At 28.7% G+C, this 11,772-nt stretch overlaps 4 protein-coding genes across 7 annotated transcripts; 2 read left to right on the forward strand and 2 right to left on the reverse strand.

Moving 5' to 3' along the window:
• The first annotated feature begins 1,674 nt into the window (after window positions 1-1,674).
• Window positions 1,675-3,850, forward strand: Bem46 (abhydrolase domain containing 13-like protein Bem46). Of its 4 annotated transcripts, XM_085661598.1 has the most exons (6): window positions 1,692-1,820; window positions 2,064-2,382; window positions 2,469-2,700; window positions 2,778-2,971; window positions 3,034-3,191; window positions 3,455-3,850. In XM_085661598.1, exons 2-6 carry the CDS (start codon window positions 2,217-2,219, stop codon window positions 3,725-3,727), a joined length of 1,023 nt encoding a protein of 340 aa, XP_085517724.1. In that variant the 5' UTR covers window positions 1,692-1,820; window positions 2,064-2,216; the 3' UTR covers window positions 3,728-3,850. The 4 variants fall into 4 exon arrangements, with proteins under 4 accessions (XP_035741027.1, XP_035741025.1, XP_085517725.1 ...); XM_035885134.2 differs by having other exon boundaries at window positions 1,675-2,382; window positions 2,841-2,971; XM_035885132.2 differs by having other exon boundaries at window positions 1,677-2,382.
• LOC118449909 (uncharacterized) lies at window positions 3,822-6,063 on the reverse strand. The gene is made up of 4 exons (XM_035885091.2): window positions 5,871-6,063; window positions 4,724-5,814; window positions 4,457-4,650; window positions 3,822-4,303 (listed from the first exon to the last, which is right to left on the reverse strand). The coding sequence occupies exons 1-4, from the start codon at window positions 6,052-6,054 to the stop codon at window positions 4,027-4,029; spliced, it is 1,746 nt and encodes a 581-aa protein (XP_035740984.2). The 5' UTR covers window positions 6,055-6,063; the 3' UTR covers window positions 3,822-4,026.
• A 393-nt stretch (window positions 6,064-6,456) lies between these two features.
• Window positions 6,457-8,101, reverse strand: LOC118449921 (uncharacterized). The gene is made up of 2 exons (XM_035885129.2): window positions 7,915-8,101; window positions 6,457-7,784 (listed from the first exon to the last, which is right to left on the reverse strand). Exons 1-2 carry the CDS (start codon window positions 7,981-7,983, stop codon window positions 6,525-6,527), a joined length of 1,329 nt encoding a protein of 442 aa, XP_035741022.2. The 5' UTR covers window positions 7,984-8,101; the 3' UTR covers window positions 6,457-6,524.
• A 1,330-nt stretch (window positions 8,102-9,431) lies between these two features.
• MED27 (mediator complex subunit 27) lies at window positions 9,432-10,946 on the forward strand. Its single transcript, XM_035885148.2, has 4 exons — window positions 9,432-9,698; window positions 9,777-10,046; window positions 10,141-10,441; window positions 10,590-10,946. The coding sequence occupies exons 1-4, from the start codon at window positions 9,523-9,525 to the stop codon at window positions 10,722-10,724; spliced, it is 882 nt and encodes a 293-aa protein (XP_035741041.1). The 5' UTR covers window positions 9,432-9,522; the 3' UTR covers window positions 10,725-10,946.
• The last annotated feature ends 826 nt before the right edge of the window (window positions 10,947-11,772 follow it).

The raw sequence follows: 11,772 nt of genomic DNA on the forward strand, positions 1-11,772 counted from the left end.
TGCCATAAAACCATTTATCCAAAAAACCAATTTCATCTTAGCAGATATATAGTTCTTTTTTCCAAAATTCGGAAACTGTTTCGTCAGTATTATTCTTTTGAAAATTCCACTTTAGTTTTTCCTCAAAGTCAAATTGGTTTGACATAACTTTTTATCTTGTTTTGAAGATAAAGAAGTGTATAATTTAAGAATGTATAATTAAAAGTTATGAAAATATTATCAAAAAATCAATAAAATTAACTGGAACAAAATTCATTCTTGTGAATGAGCAGTTTTATCGACCAGTTAATTACATAGCCTAATGATTAATCCTAATATTTGTAAACACAGGAATGGCTTGCGGCTGTTACTCTTGGGGTTGTTATGTCGGACTCAAAGGTAGAATAAAAACTTTGACGATCTCATTGTTTCTTCAAGGAACGTTTGAAAATTACAAGCTTCTTAAGAAAATCGAAACGATCATCGTTATACTATATAACTATTCGCGATTGATAATTATCCGTTTGATATGTAAAAATGTCATTCTCAAATCGATTAGTTTCTTTTATTTGATTAAATAGTAAAAACGATGAAAATACTTATTAATGATTTTTAAATTCTTTTAATAGAAACGTGCAAGCGTACGGTAGTAGTTATAATCTTTCAGGTTAAGCGGTCAAAGCGGGACGCTCTTTGTTTATTTAGGAGAATGTCAACCAACAAAATATAAAGAGACATTACTTTTTTGGTTGGAGATAGCATGGACATTAGGTCTTACAGTGACACCACGTAAGAACGATTTTATTATTTTACTTTATATATTCTTCAAAGTATTTTATTGTCCAAGTATTTCATTACTTTTTAATCGTCATATAACTGATTGTGTGAACTGACTGTCTTAATGAATTTATTTATATATGATTTTTATTAATTTCCAATTATCGGTTGGATAATTATTCCATTAAAATTTGATTTCAATACGAAATCTTTCGTATTTCACTCTTAGAATCTATTCGTTTTAATACGTTCCCCTTCCGTCATTAATTCTCTGTTTTTGAACGTTACATTTCACTGAAAGTCCCAAATTTCTTGCCGTAATTATGCAAATGTCGGAATTGGCCGTGGTACTTGGAAAAATATATTCCGAAAATACTGATAATCCGATGGAAAAATATTTCGTAAGTATTCATTATCGTGTGCATTCTTAATCGAAATGTAATTCGAAGAAATGTGCTCGTGTCAAATTTGAACAGGAAATACTTGCTAAAAGTGAAAATCCTTTGCAGAAAAACTTTGAAAATCAATAATTATAAAAATTCGAGCGAGAAAAGTAAAACGAAAAATTTCCGTGCATTTATCATTTAAATCACTGCATCTTACGTAAAAAGGGTCGATTGCTTTTAGATGAAGAAAGGTTAGATCGTACTATCCGTTTTTTATATGCAACAATGATAATAAGCATTAATGTTAAAAACGATGATACGATAGGATCGCAACAATTGAATACTCACCTGTATAATAAAACGGGAAATCTGTGCAATATTTTTAATTATTTTCTTTTATATTCCATCCGTGACATATTGTCTAACACCAATATTTAAAACATCTATATACCCTTGACGTCATATACTTAACCAATCGTCAAACAAGATTATTACGCAGGCGTTCACCGTTTCCTCCGCTATATGACGAGTAGATGTCGATACTGTTTTATTACTTTTGACACGAAAAGGTGTAATGTGATATTCTATCATTTGGAAATGTTTTTAGTAATATTTCATGTCTTGACATTAAACTTTGTATATATTGAATCTAGTTCCCATACAATATGAAATCGCAAGGTGATAGAGTATATTTTATAAGAAAACGATTGATGATTTACTTAGTAAATGTAATTCCATGTCACAGGATATCTGCCTAACCTCCTTTCGTTACATCGTTTTGATGTACGAGACACGTATATTTAATCAGCCAGTTTAATGGTCGAATTGTTTACTTTTTTACCGTGACCATCCTTCCTCTAACCTTAATATACATCTTTTTAATCTTATATATTAACAGAAGACGTTATTTTGAGGTTATAGCTCGACCACTGTTTTTAATTATATTGTTTGACACTTAATGAAAATCAAAGAACGTGGTTTTGGTAAAAATTGTAAAAGTCAACGTTACTTGAATAAACAGCACCATAGTGCTAAGACTTTTCCTCGAATTGAGTACCGTATGAAAATAGAAATATGTCTTTCCGTATGAGACTCGCTCGTAGTCGGCCGATTAGACTATTAGGTGGTATCGCCATAAAATGTTGGATATTTTCTGGAGCATACATTCTTACCTGTTTTTTATTATACTGGTTGTACGGTGGTATTTTTGCTTTCTTCCTCCTCTGTTTTGCTACTATAGGTTGGTTTCTATAAATGTTAATAATGATACAAACTAATTTTTATCTATTTAAAAAATTTTCTACATCTGTTAAATCATTCTTATAGGTATATTATATCATAGAGAAGATCAGCTGCTCTATCATCCTGAATCACCAGCTCATTCTCGTGTTTACGTTCCTGCTCCTTCTATATTCAATTTGCCTTATGAAAGCATATATACGCGTTCAGGCGATGGTACTATGCTACATATGTTTTTTATTTCTCAACCTGAAGATAGGGCGAAGATGGCCCCAACTTTACTTTTTCTTCATGGAAATGCTGGAAATATAGGACATAGGTCAGATCATTTAGAAAGAAAAATACTTTAATTGATCTTGAACATAGAAATTAGTCTATAATCTATATTGTAAGCAGACTTCAAAATGTTGTTGGTCTCTACCGTAATATTCAATGCAATATCCTAATGCTGGAATATAGAGGCTATGGATTGTCGCAAGGTTCACCATCTGAGGAAGGATTGTATATGGATGCTCGTGCAGGAATTGATTATTTAACTTCGAAAACCAATATCAATACCGATGAAATTATTGTCTTTGGTAGATCATTGGGTAAGTTGTATTTCTGATTTCATTGAAATAACAGTTAATAATAATGATCCTATTTTCTAAAGGCGGAGCAATAGCAATTGATTTAGCAACTAAGGAAGAAAATGCAAGAAGAATTTGGTGTCTTATACTTGAAAATACATTTACGAGTATACCTGATATGGCAGCATTTGTAGGATCAAGATTTTTTCAATATCTACCACTTTTTATATATAAAAATAAGGCATGTTTGTGTTAATTTCAAGATTTCAAGATTACTCCAAGAAGTATATCAGTCATTTTATGTATAATCATATATCTTCTTACACGATAATATTTTTTATTACTTTTCTTTCACCCTTTCTTCCTTCTTTTTTTTTTTGTTTTTGTTTTGTTCGTTCGTTTTTTTTCTTTTTTTTTTCTCCCTCCTTTTTTTTCTTTTTTTTTTTTTTTTTTTTTTTTTTTTTTTTTTTTTTTTTTTAATGGCATTGCTTGTTATTGTTGCAGTATTTATCTATTTTCAAAATACGATCGATGACAGTACCAACATTATTTATCTCTGGCTTAGCAGATACATTCGTGCCACCGCGAATGATGCAGGAACTTTTTAAAAATTGTAAAAGTCAATATAAGAAGATTCTACCAATTTCTGGTGGTACACATAATGAAACATGGTGTCAATCTGGATATTATGAAAATATATGTTCTTTTTTGAATGAACTGAGGGAAAATCCATCGATCCAAGTAACATCGGGTCACTGGCAAATAGATGATATTTAGAAATCAATATATAAATGAAATACATTTTGCGTCCAAATGTATAAATATATTCTGAAAAATGTCCAATACAATATTAATGTATTTAAAATAAATGAGATTGGTCCAATAACTTAAAATATATTATCTATTTCTACTGTCATCATTAATTCAATGACAAAAGTATCTTTTCATTGTTTGTGCAATAATCTTTAACGTTAAGTAATCTTTTTTTTAAATAAAATACTTCTAACCAGGGATTTATTAAATTTAAATTATACAATTGTATCGTTTATAAATTAATATCTTTTTCTAATGTTTATTTAAAATCTTCTGTTTTTACGAGATCTTTCATTCTCTAACTTTTGAGTCAATAAAATTCCAATCACAAAGAGAACTATCAACAATATGATAGCAATCCCTAAGATTGCAAATAATTCAGGACTGGACTCAATCATTATTATTTTTCTTTCAGATACTGCCTCATATTTTTCTGATAAATTTGATAATAATTCAGACATGTCTTTGCAAAATATTTCTTTCTTCCATTTGTACCAATGTACCAGTCTTATATTCAATAGGTTTAGGGGCGTTGCGCATCTATTGACAGATAAAAAAAAATTTCAATTTCTTACAGTACAAGATATTATATATATATATATATATATATATATATATATATATATATATATATATATATATATATATATATATATACATGTAAAATCACATGACAAAATTCATATTAAATACCTTAAATTATTCAAAATACTTGGATTTATAACATAAAGCTGTGGTATTAGATCACTTAACATCCATTGTAAGGAACAATTGCATGCGAAGGGATTTCCTTGTAAATCAATTCCATTTTTCATTTTAAGAGAACCATCGGATAATAATAATAATTTAGGGGAAATGTAATTAATGTTATTGTTACTGAAATCTACCTAGAATAGGAAAAGAATTTTCTATTTATAATAGGAAATAATGTCAAGAATAAGGAAGGTAATATGTACTTACGAAACATGCATTCATATGATCCAAAGCTCTCTCATCAATGGTGATCAGTTTTTTATTGTTCGATATCGTAAAATTAATGCAATCATTTACGGGTGCTTCCAATTTTAAGAATGCATCATTATTAATCTTTTCAAGAAGTGTAATATAATTTGCAACGAATGAACGTAGTTTTAATTTAGAATGAAATGTTAAATCCTTAATTAGATTTCCACTGACGACAAGTGTACTCAATAATGGATAATTTTCTGATGATAAATATTTCGGGATATTAGAATAATTATTATTAGAAATATCTAATACTTTTAATCTCTGAAGTGTTATATTTGGAAATTTCGCCAATTTGTTACCACTTACATTCAAATATTCTAAAGAATGAAAAGAAGGTAAATTTGTTTCTAACCAAGAAATGTTATTGAATTCAATATTCAATTTTTGAATTTGAGATGGTTCATAAAGTAAGTTTACGATCTTGTTGTATTCAATGTGTAATTCAATTAAATTTTCTGGTAGTTCATTAAAGTTTAATGACGTAAGAAAATTATTATTTATCCTAAGTGTTCTTAAATTAGGAAGTTGCAAAAAAATATTTTCAGAAATTGACGTAATTTTATTAAATGACAAGTCTAAATGTTGTAATTGTAAGAATGATTTTAAAAATACATCATCAATAAAATGAATATCGTTATAAGAAAGATCAAGGGTAATTAAACTTATGACAGATTTCGAAATAGTCGTTGATTTAAGTATTTTGATGTAATTATGGCTCAAGTTTAATTTAGTAATTGTTGATATTTCATTAAATATAATATTGTCAAAGATTTTCAATTTATTCTTTGAATAATTTAACTCATCTAGATTATTGGATTCTGCTAATTCATTAATATATATTTCAGGCATTAAGTTTTCAGACAAATCTAATTTCTTTAAATGCTTCAGTTTTATAAATATACTTGGCGATATAAGCGTCAAATTATTCTTTGATAAAATTAATCCCTCTACATTTTGAAACTGATCTAGCATTAATGAGTTCAGTTGAATTCTGTTATCATTTGTAATTAATTTTTCATGGCAATTAATAATTATTCCTGTACCTGCAATATTTGCATTAAATTAGAATTATATCATATGCATAAAAAGTTTTACATACCTTTAACAGAACAGAAACATGTTGTACATATATCACTTTTACATTTATATATAATATTTAAACAAAGTAAAATAATAATCCAACTATTAAATAGAATGTTGTTCATAATTGAAGACATTTGATCATGTATCGACTCACTGTTACCTCCTTTTATATTACTCAACCAATGGTAACTTTGACACATTCACCATTCTATCTATGATAACATATCTGATAACATTTCCAGGTAAATGATTACATGCGTCTACGCATCAATGTCTTTAGATATAGTTTATAATTTTTAAATGAAACTCTCAAACTCACTAGAAATTTACAAATTAAAGAAAAAATCTTAACAGAAATCTGAAGAAGTTTCTTTCTTTATATTCATTATTGTAATATTAAAATAATTAACAGACTGCTCTTTTTCAAAATTATATTCATTAAATTGATGATGTGTTAATGTGATAGGAATCTGGTAGGAATGTGGTTTGGCAATTCTAATGTTAGAGAGAAAATGAGGAAAGGCAAATATTATTCACATATTATAATAATAATAATAATAATAATAATAATAATAATAATAATAAAATGGAGAGATAGCCGTTTTATTATAAGGAATAAATTAATAAAAAAATAACTTTTTTATATCTGTATTTAAACCTATTATATAAATTATGATCTTTTAAAGAAGCTAGTTAATGTAGTTTGTTTCTTCTTGGTTTGTACTTTAGCAACATCTACAGATACTTTCTTCTTCTTTGCTTCATCTTCTTCTTTTGCCATTGTCTCTGTCACATTTTCCGAACAATTTTCATATACGTGTACCTTTTTGGTTACAAGAAAACCATCTTCTTCGTAAGTTTGATCAACCACTTTAAGAATCCTTGCTTTACCATTGTTATCCATCATGCGAGGAGGAGAAGGGGATTTCTCTTTGTTATCTGAAATAATTTCCATCTCTTGTTCTGACTCTGACTCTGTAGACTTTACATGTTCATCGTCACTTTCAGAATCTATTAAATCATTATTCACGATTATACGTTTCCGTTTTTTAATTGTACTCTTAGATTCTTCGCTACGATTTCGTTTTATCCCACGTGTTTCGTTTTTTGATTTATCATTATTTTTAATAGAAATAACTTGTGCCTTTGCAGCATTATTTTTTATATCATCTTTCGTACTATTATCTGCTTGTTCTTCTTTATCAGAATATTTTGTAACGTCTGAACTTTTTCCAAAAAAGCTGGCAATACCACTTTTCTCTTTTTTCTTAACAGAATTACTTTCCTTTGGAGATGAATTTTGTTTATCGATAGATTTCTTCTTAGGTGATGTTTCTTCATTGATACATGTAAATTTTGAAGCTGAAGAAATATCTTTTTCCTTATTATGAACCTTTCCAAAAAGATTATTAAAGCCAGTTTTCTGAGATACTGAAATAGTCTTCTTATCTCTATATTTTCTATTTGTCTGATTATGTTCATTTGTTTCAGAAATGTCTACTTCTTCAGATATCTTTATAGACTTTAACTTTTCATCATCCTGCTTTGGAATAGAATGATCTTTGAATAGCGATCCCCATCGTAAAATAGAGAGTTCTTCATCACTGCGTTCTACACTTTCATGACATTTAATAGCACCAAATCTAACATCTCCTTTATCATACATAAAAAGCGAGCCTAAGTCAGGTATAGATTTTTGTATACTGTATAAATGTTCCGATATTATATTATTAAATTTATCTTTTGCTGCATTTAAATTTGATTGTTTCACAACTTCTACACGCATTCCACCCGATTTTAAATTACCAATCAACATAACTGTAGACTCAATGTTATTTTCCTTTTGATGCCTCTGCCAGAATTCCCACAAAACTTGTTTTGCTACGTTTACATGGACCTCTAATTCTTTGCTTAACCATTTATATGTAACCTAAAAAACGATAATGTATAAACAAAACAAAAAAAAAAAAAAAAAAAAAAAAACAAAAAAAAATTAATAACCGACACCGGGCTACTGCCAAGAGAAAATTTTTATAATTGAAAAATAATTGCGTATTTACCGCCTTATCATTGTCATAAACGTAGGTGGTCAAAATTTCTATATAATGATCCATTAATTCTACGTTCATGGTGAATCAGTTTATAAAATAAAATAAATAATAATTCGTGAAATATTTATTTCAATATGAATAAATGACGAAAACTACTAATAACTACTAGGATCATACAAATATACGCAGATATAAACCATATGTAAAGATCACTGTTACACTACCTAGCGGTTAAGTTTTAAACTAAACTACATTGGCATTATTCACAATGGAATACATAGTTTAGTTTAAAATTTAACCGCTAGAGAGCGCGTACAATAATACAACTTTGTGACGAATATTCTTGGTAATTATTTGAAATTACTGAACTGAGATCATTAAATTTCATGGAACATGAGACGTAAACGTAAGAAAATCGATCAATCTCATCGAATTCATTCGACTTCTCCGTAATCTCTCTACTTTTGTTTTGTGTAAAAGTTAATATCAAAAAGCCATTGAAAGATATCGTAAGGATAAAGTTATAAATTAGTTGATTATTTTCGTTTACATCGATGAAATAAAAAAAAAACCAACTGATCCTCATTTAGCCTTCTGGATTTCTGAATTACGAATTTAGGTGCCTGTCAATGTGTTATAGAATAAAAGGAATAATAAATTATTCCAAAATTTAACAATATCTTAAAGAAACTTAGATCCATTGACATGAAGGATTGGACACGTATTATTTTTGCCATATAATCATCTGTCCAAAGCTTATTAGAGTGACAGACATAGTAATTTGTAGTAATTTCTCCGTGGCGTGTGCATCGTGAAACGCATTTCCTTGCATTTGGAATGATTCAGATTTTCTTAACTGAAATTAGTTAATTTGCGGACACGTACAAGCAGGCAATCGTTTACCTCATAGAAACAAAAATACACCGTTCAAGCGTGATATGAAAATCAGTAATGGGCCGTGTACCAGCTTCTTCTCTTTTGTCGCAGATTTCAGGAGGCGCCACCATACGAAATTTTTTCCTCGTGAAAAATGTCGAAAGCAGCATTTATGCCACCAATGAAAATGGCCGTAATTTTTGACCGATTTTGATAAGTTCATTTTAAGTTCATTTTAAAGACGAACGTTTAATCTAGAACTCTGCTTTTCCAAATTTTTCGGAAAAATATTTCGAAATTCTTTTCTTTCCAAAGAAAATGAAACTTATTCAAAAATTCGAAAAGGCGCGGTCTTAGATTAAACCTTTGTCTTTAAAATCGGATCTTATTCATCAAAGAACGCCCGTTCTTATCGTTGACGTATAAAGCCAGGGGTGATGAACAATTTAACGATAAAGGAAGATTTAACGATATGCACATTTTGATACTTGAAAGTTTGTGAAGGAAACATGCATAGAACCGATAAAACGCTGTTAACTCGTGTCTAGCTTCAGTAGAAGGCAGGTCAGTCGCGTTTACGATTCCTTCTGATATTGATTACATTCAATTATATATATATATATATATATATATATATATATATGAGTGTGTGTATGCGTGCGTGCGTGCGTGCGTGTGTGTGTGTATATATCCTACTTGTATTTTTTATTTCCTCTTTTCCCTTTTATTTTCAAAACATAAATGATGGAACAATTACAAACAGCGTTAACAGCAATTAAGGTTTTACGTTCTAGCGTTGGACAAGTGTTTGATTCTCTTGCAAATGGATTACGAGCCGATCACGGAGAAGAAAATAAAGAAGCCAAATATTTACTAGAGTTACAAGAATTGTTGACAACAGTGAACGTAAATTTAAGGTATATAATTTAATCTCTTGATACTCATTATTTCATTGGGAAAGTAAGTATTATTTATGCAAATTTTGTCTATGTTAGAGATGTAGAACAAGCGGTAAACAGTTTAAATCCACCACCGGGTCCGTTTAATCTAGCAAGCACAACTTATCTTAGCCAAGAGACCACACAGGAAAGACAAGCACTTTATAGTTCTCTTGTTAATAGTTATAAGTGGACAGATAAAGTTCACGAGTATAGTAATGCTGCTCAAACATTATTAAATCAAAATTCATTAAAGAGATCTTATACAAATACAAGTAGAGCAAAGAGAGGTAGAGTTCAAACTAGTAATCACAATGTACCTCCACAGTAAGTCTTTTATAATAATTTGTATTATTAATTTTTTCTATTAAATTTTCTAATAAGATTTATAACTTAAGAGATATTTATATTTTATTTAAAGACAAGTAGACTCCATGATAGCTACTTTTGATCGATTGTTTAACGATATGACAGTATCTGTGTCCCGACCATTTGCATCAAATGCAGTATTACATGTTACATTGGGACATGTACTAAAGGCAGTAATAGCGTTTAAAGGCGTAATGATCGAATGGGTTGTCGTTAAGGGTTATGGAGAGAGAATGGATTTATGGACAGAATCAAGGCATAAAGTCTTTCGAAAAGTAACAGAAAATGCTCATGCTGCAATGTTACACTTTTATTCGCCTGCACTTCCTGAATTAGCCGTTCGATCATTTATGGTAGTATGAATATTTTATAAAATGAATTGTAATATTTGTCACAAGTAAAAGTATTAAAAAACAAATGTGAAGGAGCCTAACAAAATGACAAAGATGTATCTTTCATTATTTATGAGATTATGTATAACAATTCATTGCTCTTTTTTAGACTTGGTTTCATAGTTTAATCAATTTATTCAGCGAACCATGCAAACGTTGTGGTCTACATCTACACAGTGCTTTACCTCCAACATGGAGAGATTTTCGTACTTTGGAACCATATCATCAAGAATGTAAACCATAGAAATGCATAATCTCTCTCAAAGTATTTTTGATAAGTTTTTTTTTTTTTTTTTTTTTTTTTTTTTTTTTTTTTTTTATAAGAAAAACATATTTACTATAGCCAATAGGCTATAGAGTAAGAATATTTTGAATAATTTACAAATCTTTAATTTTTTAATACAAATGCTTCATAAAGAAGCAAAAAGATTCACTAACCGTTTGTGTTTTGAGTACATGTGCCTGTATTACGTATTATTATTAAATAAATATAAATGTTTTCAAAGAAATATTACTGTCTATTAATTTTTCTAATTATAACTATAATGTTACACGTTTAAAAAGTAATTAATTGGTTCTATCCTTGTAAATTTCATATATTTAAATATATTTATTAATAAAATCTGAGAATATCGTCTTATCCCTTGTAAAATGTGTGTATATTCTATGGGAGGTAATCGCAGTGTAAGAGAAGAGAGGTAATATATTTCAAAACCTGGAATATATATGCTTCAAACGCTTCTTCTATCTATTATAGTCTTAATACAATAAAGGTATAAATGAAACATTTTTCACAGAGAATAATATAGGGCATTTATAAAAAGAACTTAATTGTACAATACTTAACAAATGTAGAATTTGAAATTGTAAAAAAAGAATAACATTGCAAAATGGATGTGCATTTAATTTGCAATTTGAATCGATAATGCGATCGTCATTCAGTTTTAATTAAAGCCATATGAAAGAGCAAAATATGAATTATCGTCCTTCCAGATTAAAAGAACTTTATCAAAAGAAGATAAAGATACTATTGACAGACAGATTGGAATTGGAACTTGGCATTTTTTAGCGGATAAACACGGCTGTACTAACTTTTAATTATAATATACAAATGAGCAGGCATAAATGTTGTTTTTGTTTTCGAATATAATAGCTCTGCATTCAGTGATTTCCTTTTGCATATCCTATGTATGTATACCACTCTTAATGTATGTATACGCTAGGTAGTTTTATTATATAATACTAATTAGTATCATATGTAAATATAAGTATTTTTCACACAACTGTACACA

Source organism: Vespa mandarinia, chromosome 15 (genome assembly GCF_050613455.1).
Source record: "Vespa mandarinia isolate Hongniang chromosome 15, ASM5061345v1, whole genome shotgun sequence".
NCBI classification, from domain to species: domain Eukaryota; kingdom Metazoa; phylum Arthropoda; class Insecta; order Hymenoptera; family Vespidae; genus Vespa; species Vespa mandarinia.

What these genes read in the sequence shown, in the direction of transcription:
- Bem46 (XM_035885132.2), top strand. Translation starts at nt 2,217, where the DNA reads ATGTCTTTCCGTATGAGACTCGCTCGTAGTCGGCCGATTAGACTATTA. An exon ending in CCTCTGTTTTGCTACTATAG is followed by an intron (nt 2,383 to 2,468) that starts GTTGGTTTCTAT and finishes TCATTCTTATAG; the next exon opens with GTATATTATATCATAGAGAA. An exon ending in GCTGGAAATATAGGACATAG is followed by an intron (nt 2,701 to 2,777) that starts GTCAGATCATTT and finishes TATTGTAAGCAG; the next exon opens with ACTTCAAAATGTTGTTGGTC.
- LOC118449909 (XM_035885091.2), bottom strand. Translation starts at nt 6,054, where the DNA reads ATGTGTCAAAGTTACCATTGGTTGAGTAATATAAAAGGAGGTAACAGT. An exon ending in ATGTTTCTGTTCTGTTAAAG is followed by an intron (nt 5,815 to 5,870) that starts GTATGTAAAACT and finishes CAAATATTGCAG; the next exon opens with GTACAGGAATAATTATTAAT. An exon ending in AGTATTTTGAATAATTTAAG is followed by an intron (nt 4,304 to 4,456) that starts GTATTTAATATG and finishes ATCTGTCAATAG; the next exon opens with ATGCGCAACGCCCCTAAACC.
- LOC118449921 (XM_035885129.2), bottom strand. Translation starts at nt 7,983, where the DNA reads ATGAACGTAGAATTAATGGATCATTATATAGAAATTTTGACCACCTAC. An exon ending in TTTATGACAATGATAAGGCG is followed by an intron (nt 7,785 to 7,914) that starts GTAAATACGCAA and finishes ATCGTTTTTTAG; the next exon opens with GTTACATATAAATGGTTAAG.
- MED27 (XM_035885148.2), top strand. Translation starts at nt 9,523, where the DNA reads ATGATGGAACAATTACAAACAGCGTTAACAGCAATTAAGGTTTTACGT. An exon ending in AATCACAATGTACCTCCACA is followed by an intron (nt 10,047 to 10,140) that starts GTAAGTCTTTTA and finishes TTTTATTTAAAG; the next exon opens with ACAAGTAGACTCCATGATAG. An exon ending in TAGCCGTTCGATCATTTATG is followed by an intron (nt 10,442 to 10,589) that starts GTAGTATGAATA and finishes GCTCTTTTTTAG; the next exon opens with ACTTGGTTTCATAGTTTAAT.